At 42.5% G+C, this 13,077-nt stretch overlaps 1 protein-coding gene across 7 annotated transcripts in view; it reads left to right on the top strand.

Moving 5' to 3' along the window:
* Epb41l3 (erythrocyte membrane protein band 4.1 like 3) overlaps window positions 1-13,077 on the top strand; it is a 128,040-nt gene that overhangs the window by 77,527 nt on the left and 37,436 nt on the right. For all 7 annotated transcript variants that reach the window (XM_028762186.1, XM_028762181.1, XM_028762184.1 and 4 more), the window contains exons 5-9: window positions 683-725; window positions 4,695-4,770; window positions 7,115-7,333; window positions 8,094-8,181; window positions 12,801-12,953. In XM_028762186.1, the coding sequence (XP_028618019.1) occupies window positions 683-725; window positions 4,695-4,770; window positions 7,115-7,333; window positions 8,094-8,181; window positions 12,801-12,953 (579 nt within the window). The remainder of the gene's footprint in view (window positions 1-682; window positions 726-4,694; window positions 4,771-7,114; window positions 7,334-8,093; window positions 8,182-12,800; window positions 12,954-13,077) is intronic.

Here is a 13,077-nt window from a genome sequence, read left to right as displayed (position 1 = left end):
TGAGTACCTGTGCAGTGTGTGAGTACCTGTGCAGTGTGTGAGTACCTGTCTAGTGTGTGAGTACCTGTCCTGTTGGTGAGTATCTGTGCAGTGTGTGAGTACCTGTGCAGTATGAGTACCTGTCTAGTGTGTGAGTACCTGTGCAGTATGTGAGTACCTGTCCTGTTGGTGAGTATCTGTCAGGTGTGTAAGTAAGTGCTAGGTGTCTAGGACGATATCTCTACATGCTTGCACCAAACTAAAGGCAACAATTCAGAGATTTATCTCACAACTAAGCAAGAAACAAAGAGGGGGATTGTTTTCATTGTGAGGATACTAAAATCAAAGCATTATCGTTCCATTCAGATGGATCGCTTATTTTTATCACACACAAGTCAAGAATATTCCTACCAAACCAATAGACAATGTCTGACTTCATTATTAAACATCTGGCTTTTCCCAGGAGACAAATTTTATCAGGCATTAACTGTAGATGCGCGTGTCTGCTTATTTAGTATTTGTGCTCTCACAAGGCTTGACAGGAGGCCACCAGATGTATGGGAAGAGCCACATTGGAGAGGGCCTCCTCAGGCCAGTTCCCACCTGGTACACTTAGGGCTTGTCTGTGTCAGTCATTGGCTTAGATTTTCTTCTTTTTATTTATTTTTTTGATTCAAGTTCATATTGTCAATTTCTTTTTCAGAACTGGTTGGACCCTGCAAAGGAAATTAAAAAGCAGATTCGGAGTAAGTTGCTTCTATTTCTTTTATGTGGCGTGGTGGCGGTGTTTAGAAGGGGTGTTGCATGAACTGATGACCCACACTCAAGTGGCTCGTATGAAGAAGAAATGGCTCAAAGACAGATTGCCAGGTGAAATTTGATCTGACGCGTGGGTCTGTCTCCAGTAGGACTTGTTTTTGTCATCACAGCTCAGAAACCAAAATGACTTTGACAGGTGACCTGCTCCTTGCCAGTGCTCAGATGTGAAATGCAATTTAATCAAGTCTTGCTGCACTTAGCACTTAAGCATTTAAAGTTCCAAACTTAATTATTAATGTTAAAATGTTTATTAATATTCGGAGCCACACTGAAATTAGCCATTTGGTGATTTTTGAAAGAGGGTCACAGACCAATTAATCTGTTGTCGTTGGCAACCTTTCCTCTCTCCCTAAAGACAAGAGATGTACATTTCTGTTGGGCCTAGTGGCACATTTTTGTAAATCCCAGCTTTGAGAAAGCTGAGGCAGGAAGATCACGGGTTCAGTACCTAGCCTAGAGTCAGAAAGGCATCAACAACAAAAAGTGTGTATTTCCTAATTGGCAAAGACTATTCCATGAGCGAGGCTAATATCATGGGATATATCATGGAATATAAGTAGCTAATAATATTAAGCCAGTTGCTAAATCTAGTGTTTAGATGCAAATTAAAATGAGATATCGTTTTTCACTTATTTGTATCAGTGAAGATTTCATAAGTTTAACACCTTCTGAAATCACCTTTACTGGCAAGTCTCTACCAAATTGGTAGGATGAGATCTTTCAGAGACTGGAGACCAAGCTGATGAACACGTAAGTCACCGATTCATGCAAATTCTGAAACTGGACAGCTTGTTCTTAGGAAAGCATTCTGGGTCATGTGTTTTATACATCCACCTCAGAGCTTAAAAACCTCACAATCTGCTGTCTAACGTGAACAGTATGTTATAGAATGAGGTAATTTATGATACATAATGACAATGTGACATACAGTGACGTATGATAGAAAAAGATGGCTGGATTTAATATCTGTTGGGCATTGAAGACTAAGAAACTTTTCATATGACAGTTTTTTTGTTTATCAAAAGTTTATAATTTGAGATACTGCAGGGCGTACACACAGTGTTTACATTACTGTGTTGTGGCTGCTTCCTCTTTCCCACCAGGCCATCCTTGGAGCAGGGGCTGTCAGCTCTTCTGCATAAGCCTCTCCTCCCACACCATGTGCCTGTCACTTTCTCTCTCCCCTCTCTCTCTCTCTGCTCAACTCCTCTCTTTCCTCTCCCTCTCCTCTCCCTCCTCTCTCCTTCCCTTTCTTCTCTCTCTCCTCTCCCTCCCTTCCCTCTCTTCCTCCTCTCTCTCATCTTCTCTTTCTCTCTCCCTTCCTTTCCTTTCTCTTGCCCTCCTCTCTCTCCCCTCTCCTCTCTGTTTCCCTCTCCTCTCTCTCCCTCCTTTCCCTCTACCCCTCTCTCCTAATTTCACTTTCTCAGGAGTCTCTGGTTCAATGTCTCATCTCACTGACTTCTTTGAGGCCTTGATTGGCATATAGATTGTGTTACTGTCTCCTTAAAATTTCCACTTGTTTGCAAATGCACTGAAAGACTTTGTAGTTACTCCAGCATAAACTTAAGATGGTGACACCTCTGTAATAGAGGTCGTCACAGTGATACTGCACACACATCTCCCAAATTAGGACATTTACTAAAACCACAGGTTCGACACAATATTCTGAGTCTTAAGAATGAACGCCTCCCAGATAAAAGCTTACAGACTTGGCATTTCTCAGAACACATTTGGGCTCACTATCGTTTATAAATCAATACGTAGAATGAGGGTTTTGTATTGAAAAGTTGCTTATACTCTCTAGTGATTGGTTTCCAACTCTGAGTTGTCAGTGGAGTTGAGCCTTACTTGAAGTCCATGAAAATTATGAGGAACAATCAATCTTTTTCCCATGAGTAATCCATTAGTTTGAATCCCACTTGTTTGGTGAAGGGTCAGCTCCTGATGTCACCTCACTATTTGTAGACACTGAAAGAGATGTATTTTAATAAGAACTGAGCTAGAATCAATAGGAACGTAAAACAAAATAAAGACAAGTTTCAGAATAATATAAAAGAATGCTTTTCGAAACAGTAGAAAAATGATCACCGAAAGTATATTTGAATGACAGGTGTTTATAGCTTATAGTTCTTAAAGCCCATGTTTCATTCGTGGTTTGGATGGCTTAAAAATGGGATTAAGTACCCAGTCATAGCTGACCGAGGCTGCTAACTCCTTGGCATGTAGAACCTTAATCATGAGGTAGGTGGTGGAGGTTCAGAGAATAAACAAGAAGTCACAAATGAACTGTGACATTGATGACAGAAATGTAGACACTGACAGAGCCAAGCATTGCCACACCTGCAGGAGACGGAAGGGAGGAAATGTGTACAGTAGTGCTCCTTTATCCGGGGTGTCTGGGAATGGCTTCTGGGGCCCCTGGAGTTCACAGGCAGAGGAAGTGGAGGAGGACCGTGTGGAGAGGGCTGGGCAAGTAATTGCTGTTCAGCAGGGTCTCAGAAACACAGGATGAGAGCAAGCCCGAGGCACGAGTGTCAGCGAACCCTTGAGGAACTTGGCAGATCCTTCCAGAGGCGATGCTGAAGAACCAACCTTTCATGTTCTCTCTGACTGAAGGAAACAAGTTCGGTGTCACAGAGAAGGAGTGTCCAGAATGGGATAAGTCACTGTGTCTTAAAGCCAACAGAAATGAATGAGAAATATAAAAGATTATGTCTAAACAAAAAATACAGAAGAGGGAAAAATGAGTGTGTCTCTGCTTCACGTTCATGTTGACACAGTTGTTCAGATACTGAGGTGTGGAACTCAGTGTGCTAGATGGCTTCTAACACTGTGGTACAATCCACAGCAGCCGGCCTAACGGAGACACGGTTTGTTTTAGCTCGTAGTTCATGGTCACTTGGCTCATTGGCTCCCAGGAAGGGGGAAGTGAGGGAGAAGGGCTTACTTTTATAAATGTCCCTCCTCTACCTCCCATGAGGATATGAATCTATAAATGAATTGATCCAGTCATGAAGTTAGAGCTGGCACTATCCAGTCACATCCCAAAGGCCCCAACTTTGAGGATGCACTGCTTCATCAAGGACCAAGCCTTCAACATAAGCTCAGAGCATTTTAAATCCTAACCATGGCCCTCAGTAAATCCAGGCGATGCTTTAGGGGTAGATGTGTACAGATAGGTCAGGGAATGGAGAGGCCAACATCTGCTTGACACTCTTGCTTTTAGAGAAGACTTAAAAGGTGCCATGGGCAAAACATGGCACAGTGTAAAAAAAAAAAAGGTCGTGTGAGCCATGAGTGGGATTGGATGACGTCCATCCGATGCATCCGGGTATCCACAGCATCAAAACTTTATCTTGAGCCAGAAAGGAATCTTCAGCAGCTGCAGAGCAGCCCATTTACTGAAAGCAATATTCACTACCACAGACCTTTCCCATAAAATAAATATATGTTTGCTAGTCCGTGACATTTATCGTAATGGGATTTGGCTTGCAGTAACAAAGCGGAAAGGACCTAGGAGATAGGAGTTCTGTATGTGCTTGGCATACGTGCTACCAAGAAATTCATAGCAGTAAATCTAGCCATTTCCAGCTATCTGGTGCAGGATTACCTCTTGGTTGGCTTCCCTTCCCACTGACAGAGGTATATATATCCTTAATTATGAGAAAAAGGAGAAAATTTGGTCACTTTCCTTAATTTCTAAAGAAGGCCAGGAAATGACTTGATTGGGGAGGGACAAGATTTGAAAATAAATTATCTATAGAGCTCAGGTAACACTGGTCAAAAGGTGCCTGGTGTTGCTGCCCCGAATGAAGGCACTCGGAGATCTGAATTAAGATCAGACGTGGATGGTAGTTCCCTAAGGATTTGTTCTGATTTCTGTCCTGTCCCTGCAGGTGGTGCTTGGCATTTTTCATTTAATGTGAAGTTTTACCCGCCAGACCCTGCTCAGCTGTCAGAAGATATCACCAGGTATTTGGAAGTCGGCTGTGGGAACAGTAGGCATGTCAAGAGAGCCATTCTTGTCTTGAGTGCTCCTGGAAAGAGCATGCATGTCTGGTAGCGTGACAGTCACTCTCTCTCATGTAGCAAACAAAAGGCAACCAAATGAGCACAAACATGGGCTCCCACCATTGAGTTCTCGGTGAGAGGCTGATATTTCCATCTGTCTGACCCTCCTGGGAAAATGTGTGAAATTGACATAGCCACCCACCCACCATAGCCAAACTGAATGCGATTTAGCCATACATGATATATCGGCAACACGGAGTGATCACACTTTAAACTTAAATTACAAATACCTTAATATCCTTATGCTCTGGATGTTACCAACGTGAAACTTTATAGCGGTTAACAGAGAGAAAGAGAGAGGGAGAGAGAGAGAGAGATTGAGAGGGAAGAGAATGCATAAGTCAATGTAAGAGTTTACTCTCTTATGTACATAAAAAGGAAATGATAGTTTTGTTTTCTGGGACGCTATTAAGAAATGGATCTAACAGACAAATATTCCCGTTTGGTGGTTGAACTTAGAGAATGAAAGGGAGATCCTTTTACAAAATCATACCGTGTAACTTGGTCTGTTCTTGCTCCTGTCCCAAAACACCGAAGAGTTTGGTTAACGAACAGAAATTTACTTGATGTGTTCAGAAGCACCGTGGAGTTCAAGACATGGGTGCTGATGTAGCCTTTCTGGTGAGGGTCTGCTTCCTAGCTGCCGACAGCTAACTTGTTACTGTGTCCTCCCTGGGGAAACTTCCTATAGCATCTTTAAAAAGGCACTAATTGCATTTACGAAGCTCCTTCCTCAGATTCTAACCATCCCTCAAAGCCCCACCCAGCCCATCACATGGGGTAGGACCAGGGGGTTTGGATCTGGAGGCAGATGCTGGGACACAGGCATTCCGGACTTCATTCTCGGTCTGCATGTCTCTGTTGATGTTTCCACACTGTGATTTCAACATCCCTCTCTGTGCATGGTGGTGAGGCCGTGACCAAGATGATTTAGGGTCGTGCGCTCATGATTTTCCGTGTAAGCCTCACACCTTTTTTTTTTGGAAGGTTTTTCAAAGAAAAGAAATTACTCAAACCAGTGTCCCTCCACTTGCTGCGTTGAGATATAATTTTATCAAAAATCTTTGAAAGGAGTAGTGATTAGTTCTAAGGATATCTTTTGTATTTGCAAGAAATCAGAGAAAACTTGTACTTTGTCTTTATAAAGACACTTCTGCTCGGGACTGAGCCATTAGTTATGACTAGTTTGTGGTTATAGACCCGACCTTAAATGTGCTTGGACTTGTAAATTCATGTATACCATCCGTAGAACCTGTGGGATGTGTGAGTATTCTAATATCTGAATTATATAGATTCTGTATCTGTCCATGTTCAAGCTTACTGCAGGCCTGCAGACTTCTCTCTCACACGGAGGGTAGATGACTGTGACCATTCAAACTTGTCAGTGTCAGCGCTGACCCTAGAGGGAGTCATCTGTTTATCTTTTTATGTTTTATACCTATGAATCTCTAAGAAACAGAAGACAGATTGGCTACTAATATAGTTTCCTTATGGCATCATGGCAGAATTGTATAAAAAAAAAACGGTTTTTTATATTTCTTCCTTTTAAAACTATTCACCTATAATGGCCAGATTCCCAGATCTCAAGGTAGGAAATTTTTATAGAATTTGTGTCAGCAAGATTCCAGGAAGACACCACACTAGAGAGAGAGAGTAGAAATTACAGGTTCTTAGAAATGCAGTCACTGAGAATAGCGTTCCTAACCCTCAGCTGATGGGTTATCTGAGGCTGGCTTGATTGTATAGCAAGACCTGTAGTCTAGACTTCAGGATAAGCCCCCCCAAAGGCTGCCTGGGACTGATGGATATTACAACTTTTACCCCAACTGATTTCCAGAATACTCGGAAAATACATCTTTAAATGTCTTTCATCCTGTGCTTGGTTGATTAAGCCTTGTTTTATTACGAAAAGGTCCTGCTTCTAGGTTTTCTAAATACTATTCATAGCCTGGTTCCTCTTACATAGGCTGATTATAGTTGAAATCCTGGGAAGAGTTTGCAGATGTGTCCTTACAGAGGTTACTGGCCTGGGAGAAATTGTTTATGAATACTAAATGCTATCTTTTTGTCTGATTCTTCGGTAATCTCACGCGTGAATATAATGTTTTCAGAATGTGTTCCCTCTGCACCGCCCCTTCCGGCTCTTTCAGCACGTGATAACGCCGGCTTTCTATTTGTTCTTCCGGCCGCCTCTTTCAGCACGTGATAACGCCTTCTTTCTATTTGTTCTTCCGGCCCCTGGAAGGTACTACCTCTGCTTACAGCTACGAGATGATATTGTGTCTGGACGGCTACCCTGTTCCTTTGTGACTCTCGCCCTGCTGGGTTCGTACACGGTTCAGTCAGAGCTCGGGGACTACGACCCTGATGAATGTGGGAATGACTACATCAGTGAGTTCCGCTTTGCGCCAAACCACACTAAAGAGCTGGAAGATAAAGTGATCGAGCTGCACAAGAGCCACAGGTTGGTACGGAGAGCCGGGCCGGTGTGCGCTCATCGTGGGCTCTGCTGTGAGAGCATCAGGTCTCCGGCTCAGTTCTGATTACAGGGTCTAAGGGTGGGGTGGAGCCTACGTGTGCTCAAAATGGTGGCCTAGGTAAACTCCCTCTCAGTATATCCAGGCATTCGTTTGTGAATGTCCCTACAAAGCTGTATGTCTCAAGATTTTCCCATGTTTATGCTAAGTATCTGTTACCCACAATGCTTGGGAGCAGAGGTATTTCAGATTTCAGATGTTTTCAGACCATAAGATAGTTATATAACTTAGTCACATACCTTTGGGATGAGATGACAGTCTAAATAGGAAATTCCACGTATGTTTCGTAAACACCTGACATGTGTGACTTCCAGGTGACTTTATACAGTATTTTTAGAATGCCTCAACCATCATGACAGTACTTAAAAGATTTGGATTTTTAGAGCATTTCAGCTTTGGAGTTTTGAATTATGAACTTGCTGGTTTCCCGTTGAAGGCTTTCTTACAAGATAGGAGGGAGATAAGTGGGAGGGCTCAAAGATCTCCCACTGATAAGGTACCATGGGTAGTTGCATCTGCCTGAGGCTGACAAGATATCGGTCTTGTATAGGAATAAGGATTTGACCTCTGATGTCCCCAGATAAAGGCAAGCAGCAGACAGACAAGCATGCAGGAGCAGGCCAGCTGCTTTTCGCTTTCAATTCTAATTGATTGGAAAAGACTTAACACTGACTTCTTCCTGACCAGAGGAATGACGCCAGCTGAAGCAGAGATGCACTTCCTGGAAAATGCCAAAAAGCTCTCCATGTACGGGGTGGACTTACATCATGCCAAGGTACGTGTTTTCAAACTCTTCGTCTGCTTGCTTGTGTTACTACCTCAAGCTGGAATCTGTACCTTGTTTCATGGAAATGAGTATCTCTGTGCTTCAAACCTGTGTGCTTTTGAACCCTATTCCTTGTTAGAAACAGATAGTGTTCATCTTTGTAGGGAAGTGGGCACCCTTTGTGACTCAGACCTACATTACTGCTCTGGCTAAGCCTCATGGAAAATAGGCATAGGTGAAGTCTCTGTCCCCTTCACAGTAACTTAACCTTGACATAGGAGCCCTAGCTCGACCTGCCTCCCTGATGCAAACATATCTCTCACTCTTGGCTGACATGTGACCTTTGTACCACACTACCCTGTCTCTACCCTGACCTTAAACATACCCTCCTTATCTGAACGGTCCTGCTCCAGTCTTGTCTGTCTGACGTTGGCCAACTTTCCAAAGCTACACATTCATCTCTTATGTGTTGTGTACTGTTCTTGCTCCCTGTTTTGAAATCCCACCAAGCACTCAGGGAGTTTGTGTTAAATTTAAAGAATCCTATCTCTAAAGTTGAACTACTCTGACCTATATAACCAGTGCTTTGAAGTAAGATTTCTGTAAAAGTATAGCATCTAAAGAGTAGCCATTCAGGGTAAGGACTGCCTTCCTGACTAGTTATGGATGTAGTATTCGAGGTCCATCTGGGAAGGAAGAAATTGAAATTAAATCACAGGGTGGTTTTGATTATTAAAGGACATAGAACAGTGTTAGCCACATGTGATAGTTCATCTAGAATTATTCTTCCCAGCATTGCCATTGCTACAAGCCTACTATTTAGACAGCTGTGAGCAAACATACTGTGAAAATACAGGAAGGACTCTTAAAAGCTCCTACTGACAAAATATGTGAATTTTGCTTGGACTCTTAGAGACAGAATCTTGTATTTCAACCTTTTCAAAGGGTCAGTCCTTAATGACCATGGGTAGTTGCATCTGCCTGAGGCTGACAAGATATCGGTCTTGTATAGGAATAAGGATTTGACCTCTGATGTCCCCAGTTTCAGTCTGGAACTCAAAGGATATTTGGTTATACATTGCATTTCTAAGGAAGTAGGTTTTTCACAGTCCATCCTGAAGCCTAGGGATAAGGAGAGTCCAGGCAGCCAAGGTCAAACAAACACCTCACAACCATGATAAACAAAGAGAGAGGTCTCTGCTCTATAAGTCCTGTTGATAACAAACCTTTCTCTGACCTTCTTGGGGGCATCTCTCTAATGACATTCACATGCCTACTATGCTGGCTATGTAGACAGACCTGGAAATGATGCCATTCACATGCCTATTGGCCTGACAGTGTAGACAGACCTGGGGTGTGTCAGCTTGCCTGGAGGGAGCTCTTGCGTTGACTTTTGGGGAACAAGTCAAGTCTACTGTGAGGGTAGACAGGAAAATGGTAGGCATCTGGATTTGATGGGTGATGTCTATGTGGTTTGATTGGTTATGTCTTTGGATCACCATGAACGTTTCTGAGGACAAGCACTTCTTAGGCACATGTGCTAGTAAAATGTCTATTCTCATGGCCAGAGCTTCTGCCAGGTGTATGCTACTATGTTACATGCCAAGCTCCTTGCTCTGTCTGTGTGTGTGTGTGTGTGTGTGTGATATCAGCAGCAGGTTTCTTTTACTTGTTTGGGGTTTTTACTTTGTTTTGTTGTCTTTTCTGTTATTTGATGTATACATTTGGGTAGTGATTTCAAAATAAAACTAAAGACATCCAGCAAAACTTTATTTTAAATCTTCATGTTATCTCCAGTTGGCTAAAAGGTGAAAAAAAAATGAATGTAGCAAGATAATCTGAGTGAATGAGGAGCAATTTTTACATTACATCTTGCACCGTGATCCATTTACTACCTAGAAATAAAGATTAGTGCATCCTTTAGGGAAGTGCGGCTCCGGATGGATCATTGCTACCAGGAAATCAAACCACTTAACATAGCGGTAGCCACTGAACTTAAATAGATGGCCACTTTTTATTTAATAATATGATTTGAAATTATGCCAATTAAAAAGGATGAATTATGGAAGTGGAATACAGCCGGTTACAGGATTTTATCTGAATATTAAGTATAACAAATGATTCGGTTGTAGACTTCATTTTCTCATGAAGCTGTGCTTTATCAGTTCAAGAAGGAAATTGAATGAATTAAATTAGTGCTAATTTCTGGTCATCAGTGAGATACATCTCTTATGTGGATGGCATGAGTGTCCTTGAGCTTAAGATCCATTTAAACATTCTGGATTTGTCATCTTGGGCACCATAAGAAACCCCTGTTTTTGATAGTGGTCTTGTGTTTGGGAAACCTATTCTAAATAATTTGTTTTCTCTTAGGAAATCTGTATGCGCTTGTTTATCACTTAATATCCATGTTACTAGGTTTTGTCAAATTTATTTATTTGATGTAAGATTATAAAATGTGTGTGTCTGTGTGTGTCTGTGAGCAAGTGTGCGCACAAGGGCTCCTATCAGGTGCCCTGTGGATGAAATTGTTCAGTAGTGACTCTGAGTGGAGAGAAAGGCTACATATGGTGATAAACACTTGTCACCGGAGCACTCTAGTGACAGAGGCAGGAAGATTGAGACTGTAAGACCACCAGAGCCACATAGCAAGATCTCAGACAATTAAGTCTGAGTCTGTTGTTCAGTGGGAAAGCAAAAGCTTCAGATAAAATCCTCAACGATGCAAGAAAACATAAAGAAATGAATGAAAATTAATTAAAGTGATAACAGAATTCATTGCCTTCAGCAGGACAGGCAGACACACCCCAGGTCTGTCTACAGCACCAAAGTAGTAGGCATGTGAATGACATCCCCAGGTCTGTCTACAGGGCCAGCGCAGCAGGCATGTGAATGCTGTCACAGAGAGATGCCCCCGAGGAGGACGATGAAAACTTTATTGTCAAAGATCCTTGAGATTAGCTCCATCTGGCAGAATTTGGATTCAGAAAGATCTTCCATTCTTGTGCAGTTAATGAGCTACAGATTTCATAGTTTTGTTTTTCATTCACCTTTGTTTTTTAACAAACATGTTGACTTGATACATGCTGGGCTGGCCAGTTACAGAGGCAAGACTGTGCAGTTCTAGACAGCTAAGTCTCCAGGGGAAGGGAGAGGAAGGGAGACTTGGTCTCAGCACTGCTGTCTAACGGGTGTGCCAGTGACGAAGGTGACTTTGGGACACAGTCACACATAGTAAATCCACTGGAGGAGAAAGGGTGGGGTTCCCTTAATTTCTCTGTGAAGAACACTGTATTCCTTATTTTTAGTGATACTGATGAGAATATAGATAGTAATGAAAATGATTTTAAATATCCTTTTTCCCTTTGGACAAGAGCATAAAACTGTTTATATCCAAAGAAAGTGACTCTAAGAACCACGGCGGAAGCAATCCCTCCTCCTGTTGGCCTGGCTACTTAAGATCCTAGGCAGTCCCTGATGCGTGACTGTAGGAACAGACTGGCTGGTTCTCAAGGATCAATACCTGTGACTTTGGGGGCACCAGATTACAAATTCTTAAACTGCCCATTCGTATTTAAGCCCCCCTACCAGTAGTGGTTTTCCCTAATATTGTTATAATGTAAAACCCGTCTTAAAGTCATTTCACCTTATGGAGTAAGTCGGTGCCTAGGGAGTAGTATGTTTCCAAGGAAAAACGTTTGATTTTAAACTATCCTATTTTTTTTCAAAATTTTTATTTCCATGAAAGGTTTTTCACTGTGGAAACATCCTTTTCTCTCACTGTGGCAAGGGTCTTAGGAAGTAACTCCCGCCTAGGAGAATTCTCATAGGAGAATGAGGTGCCTATGTCTGGCTTTTCTTTCTTCCCTCTTCACCTCTCTGGTGCTGCACAGTGACTCTATGCCAGCTACCAGACAGAGCCCTCTGTGTCACGGCCTGGGTGGGCCAGGCCTGCTTATGAAGCTTCCTGTGCTCTGCTTCCAGAGCTGTGGGAGACTGCACCTTACATACATCGTGGTATTGTCCTGCGTTATCCTTCACAAGTCACCACAGAGTCCATTTTACAGATTTCCATGAATAAAACATTCAAACGGGACACAGTGTCACAATGATACCTCATAAACCAGGCATCCGGGCGACTCCACGCCTCAGAATTTGATAGTGAAGACTGTGTGTGTGTGTGCGTGTGCATGTGTGTGCATTTGTGTGTATGTGTGTGCTGGTGCATACCTGAGTGCATGTGTGTGTGCATGTGTGTGTGTGTGTGTGTGCGTGTGTGCGTGTGCATGTGTGTGGATTTGTGTGTATGTGTGTGCTGGTGCATATGTGTGCTGGTGCATACGTGCATGCATGTGTGTGTGTGTGTGTGTGTGTGTGTGTACATTCTGTATACAGTAGTAGTGCTATACATCTCATATACTCTAGTGAATTGATTTAACTTTCCAGCCCTCCACAATGAAAAATATCATCATTAAAATGCCATTATGTGGTTGTGGCGCTTTAAAAACCGCGGCCGTATTTTTTTGTATTTAAATTAGTCAATTACCTCTTCTGTCATGGAGTCCTAAATAATCTTGTACCTGCAGAAAATGGAAACAAGTGAGAACCCGCTCCGTTATTTCTTCCAGGATTCGGAAGGAGTAGAGATCATGTTAGGAGTCTGTGCCAGCGGTCTGTTGATTTATCGTGACCGACTTCGAATAAACAGATTTGCTTGGCCCAAGGTCCTGAAAATTTCTTACAAACGGAACAACTTTTACATTAAAATCCGGCCAGGAGAGGTGAGTGCATCCGTATCTCCACAGAAGCACTGTGGGACATGGAGGATTGTGTCTAAATGCCTCTGAGAATTTCTTGTAGGTTTCTCCGGTAGCAACATGTACTCTTCTTTATTTGGGTATTCTA

The sequence above is a fragment of the Grammomys surdaster genome, unplaced genomic scaffold, assembly GCF_004785775.1.
Source record: "Grammomys surdaster isolate TR1022 unplaced genomic scaffold, NIH_TR_1.0 132, whole genome shotgun sequence".
Classification (NCBI taxonomy): Eukaryota; Metazoa; Chordata; class Mammalia; order Rodentia; family Muridae; genus Grammomys; species Grammomys surdaster.
Note: the sequence above shows the minus strand (reverse complement) of the source record. Positions and strands in the feature narration are given on the sequence as shown.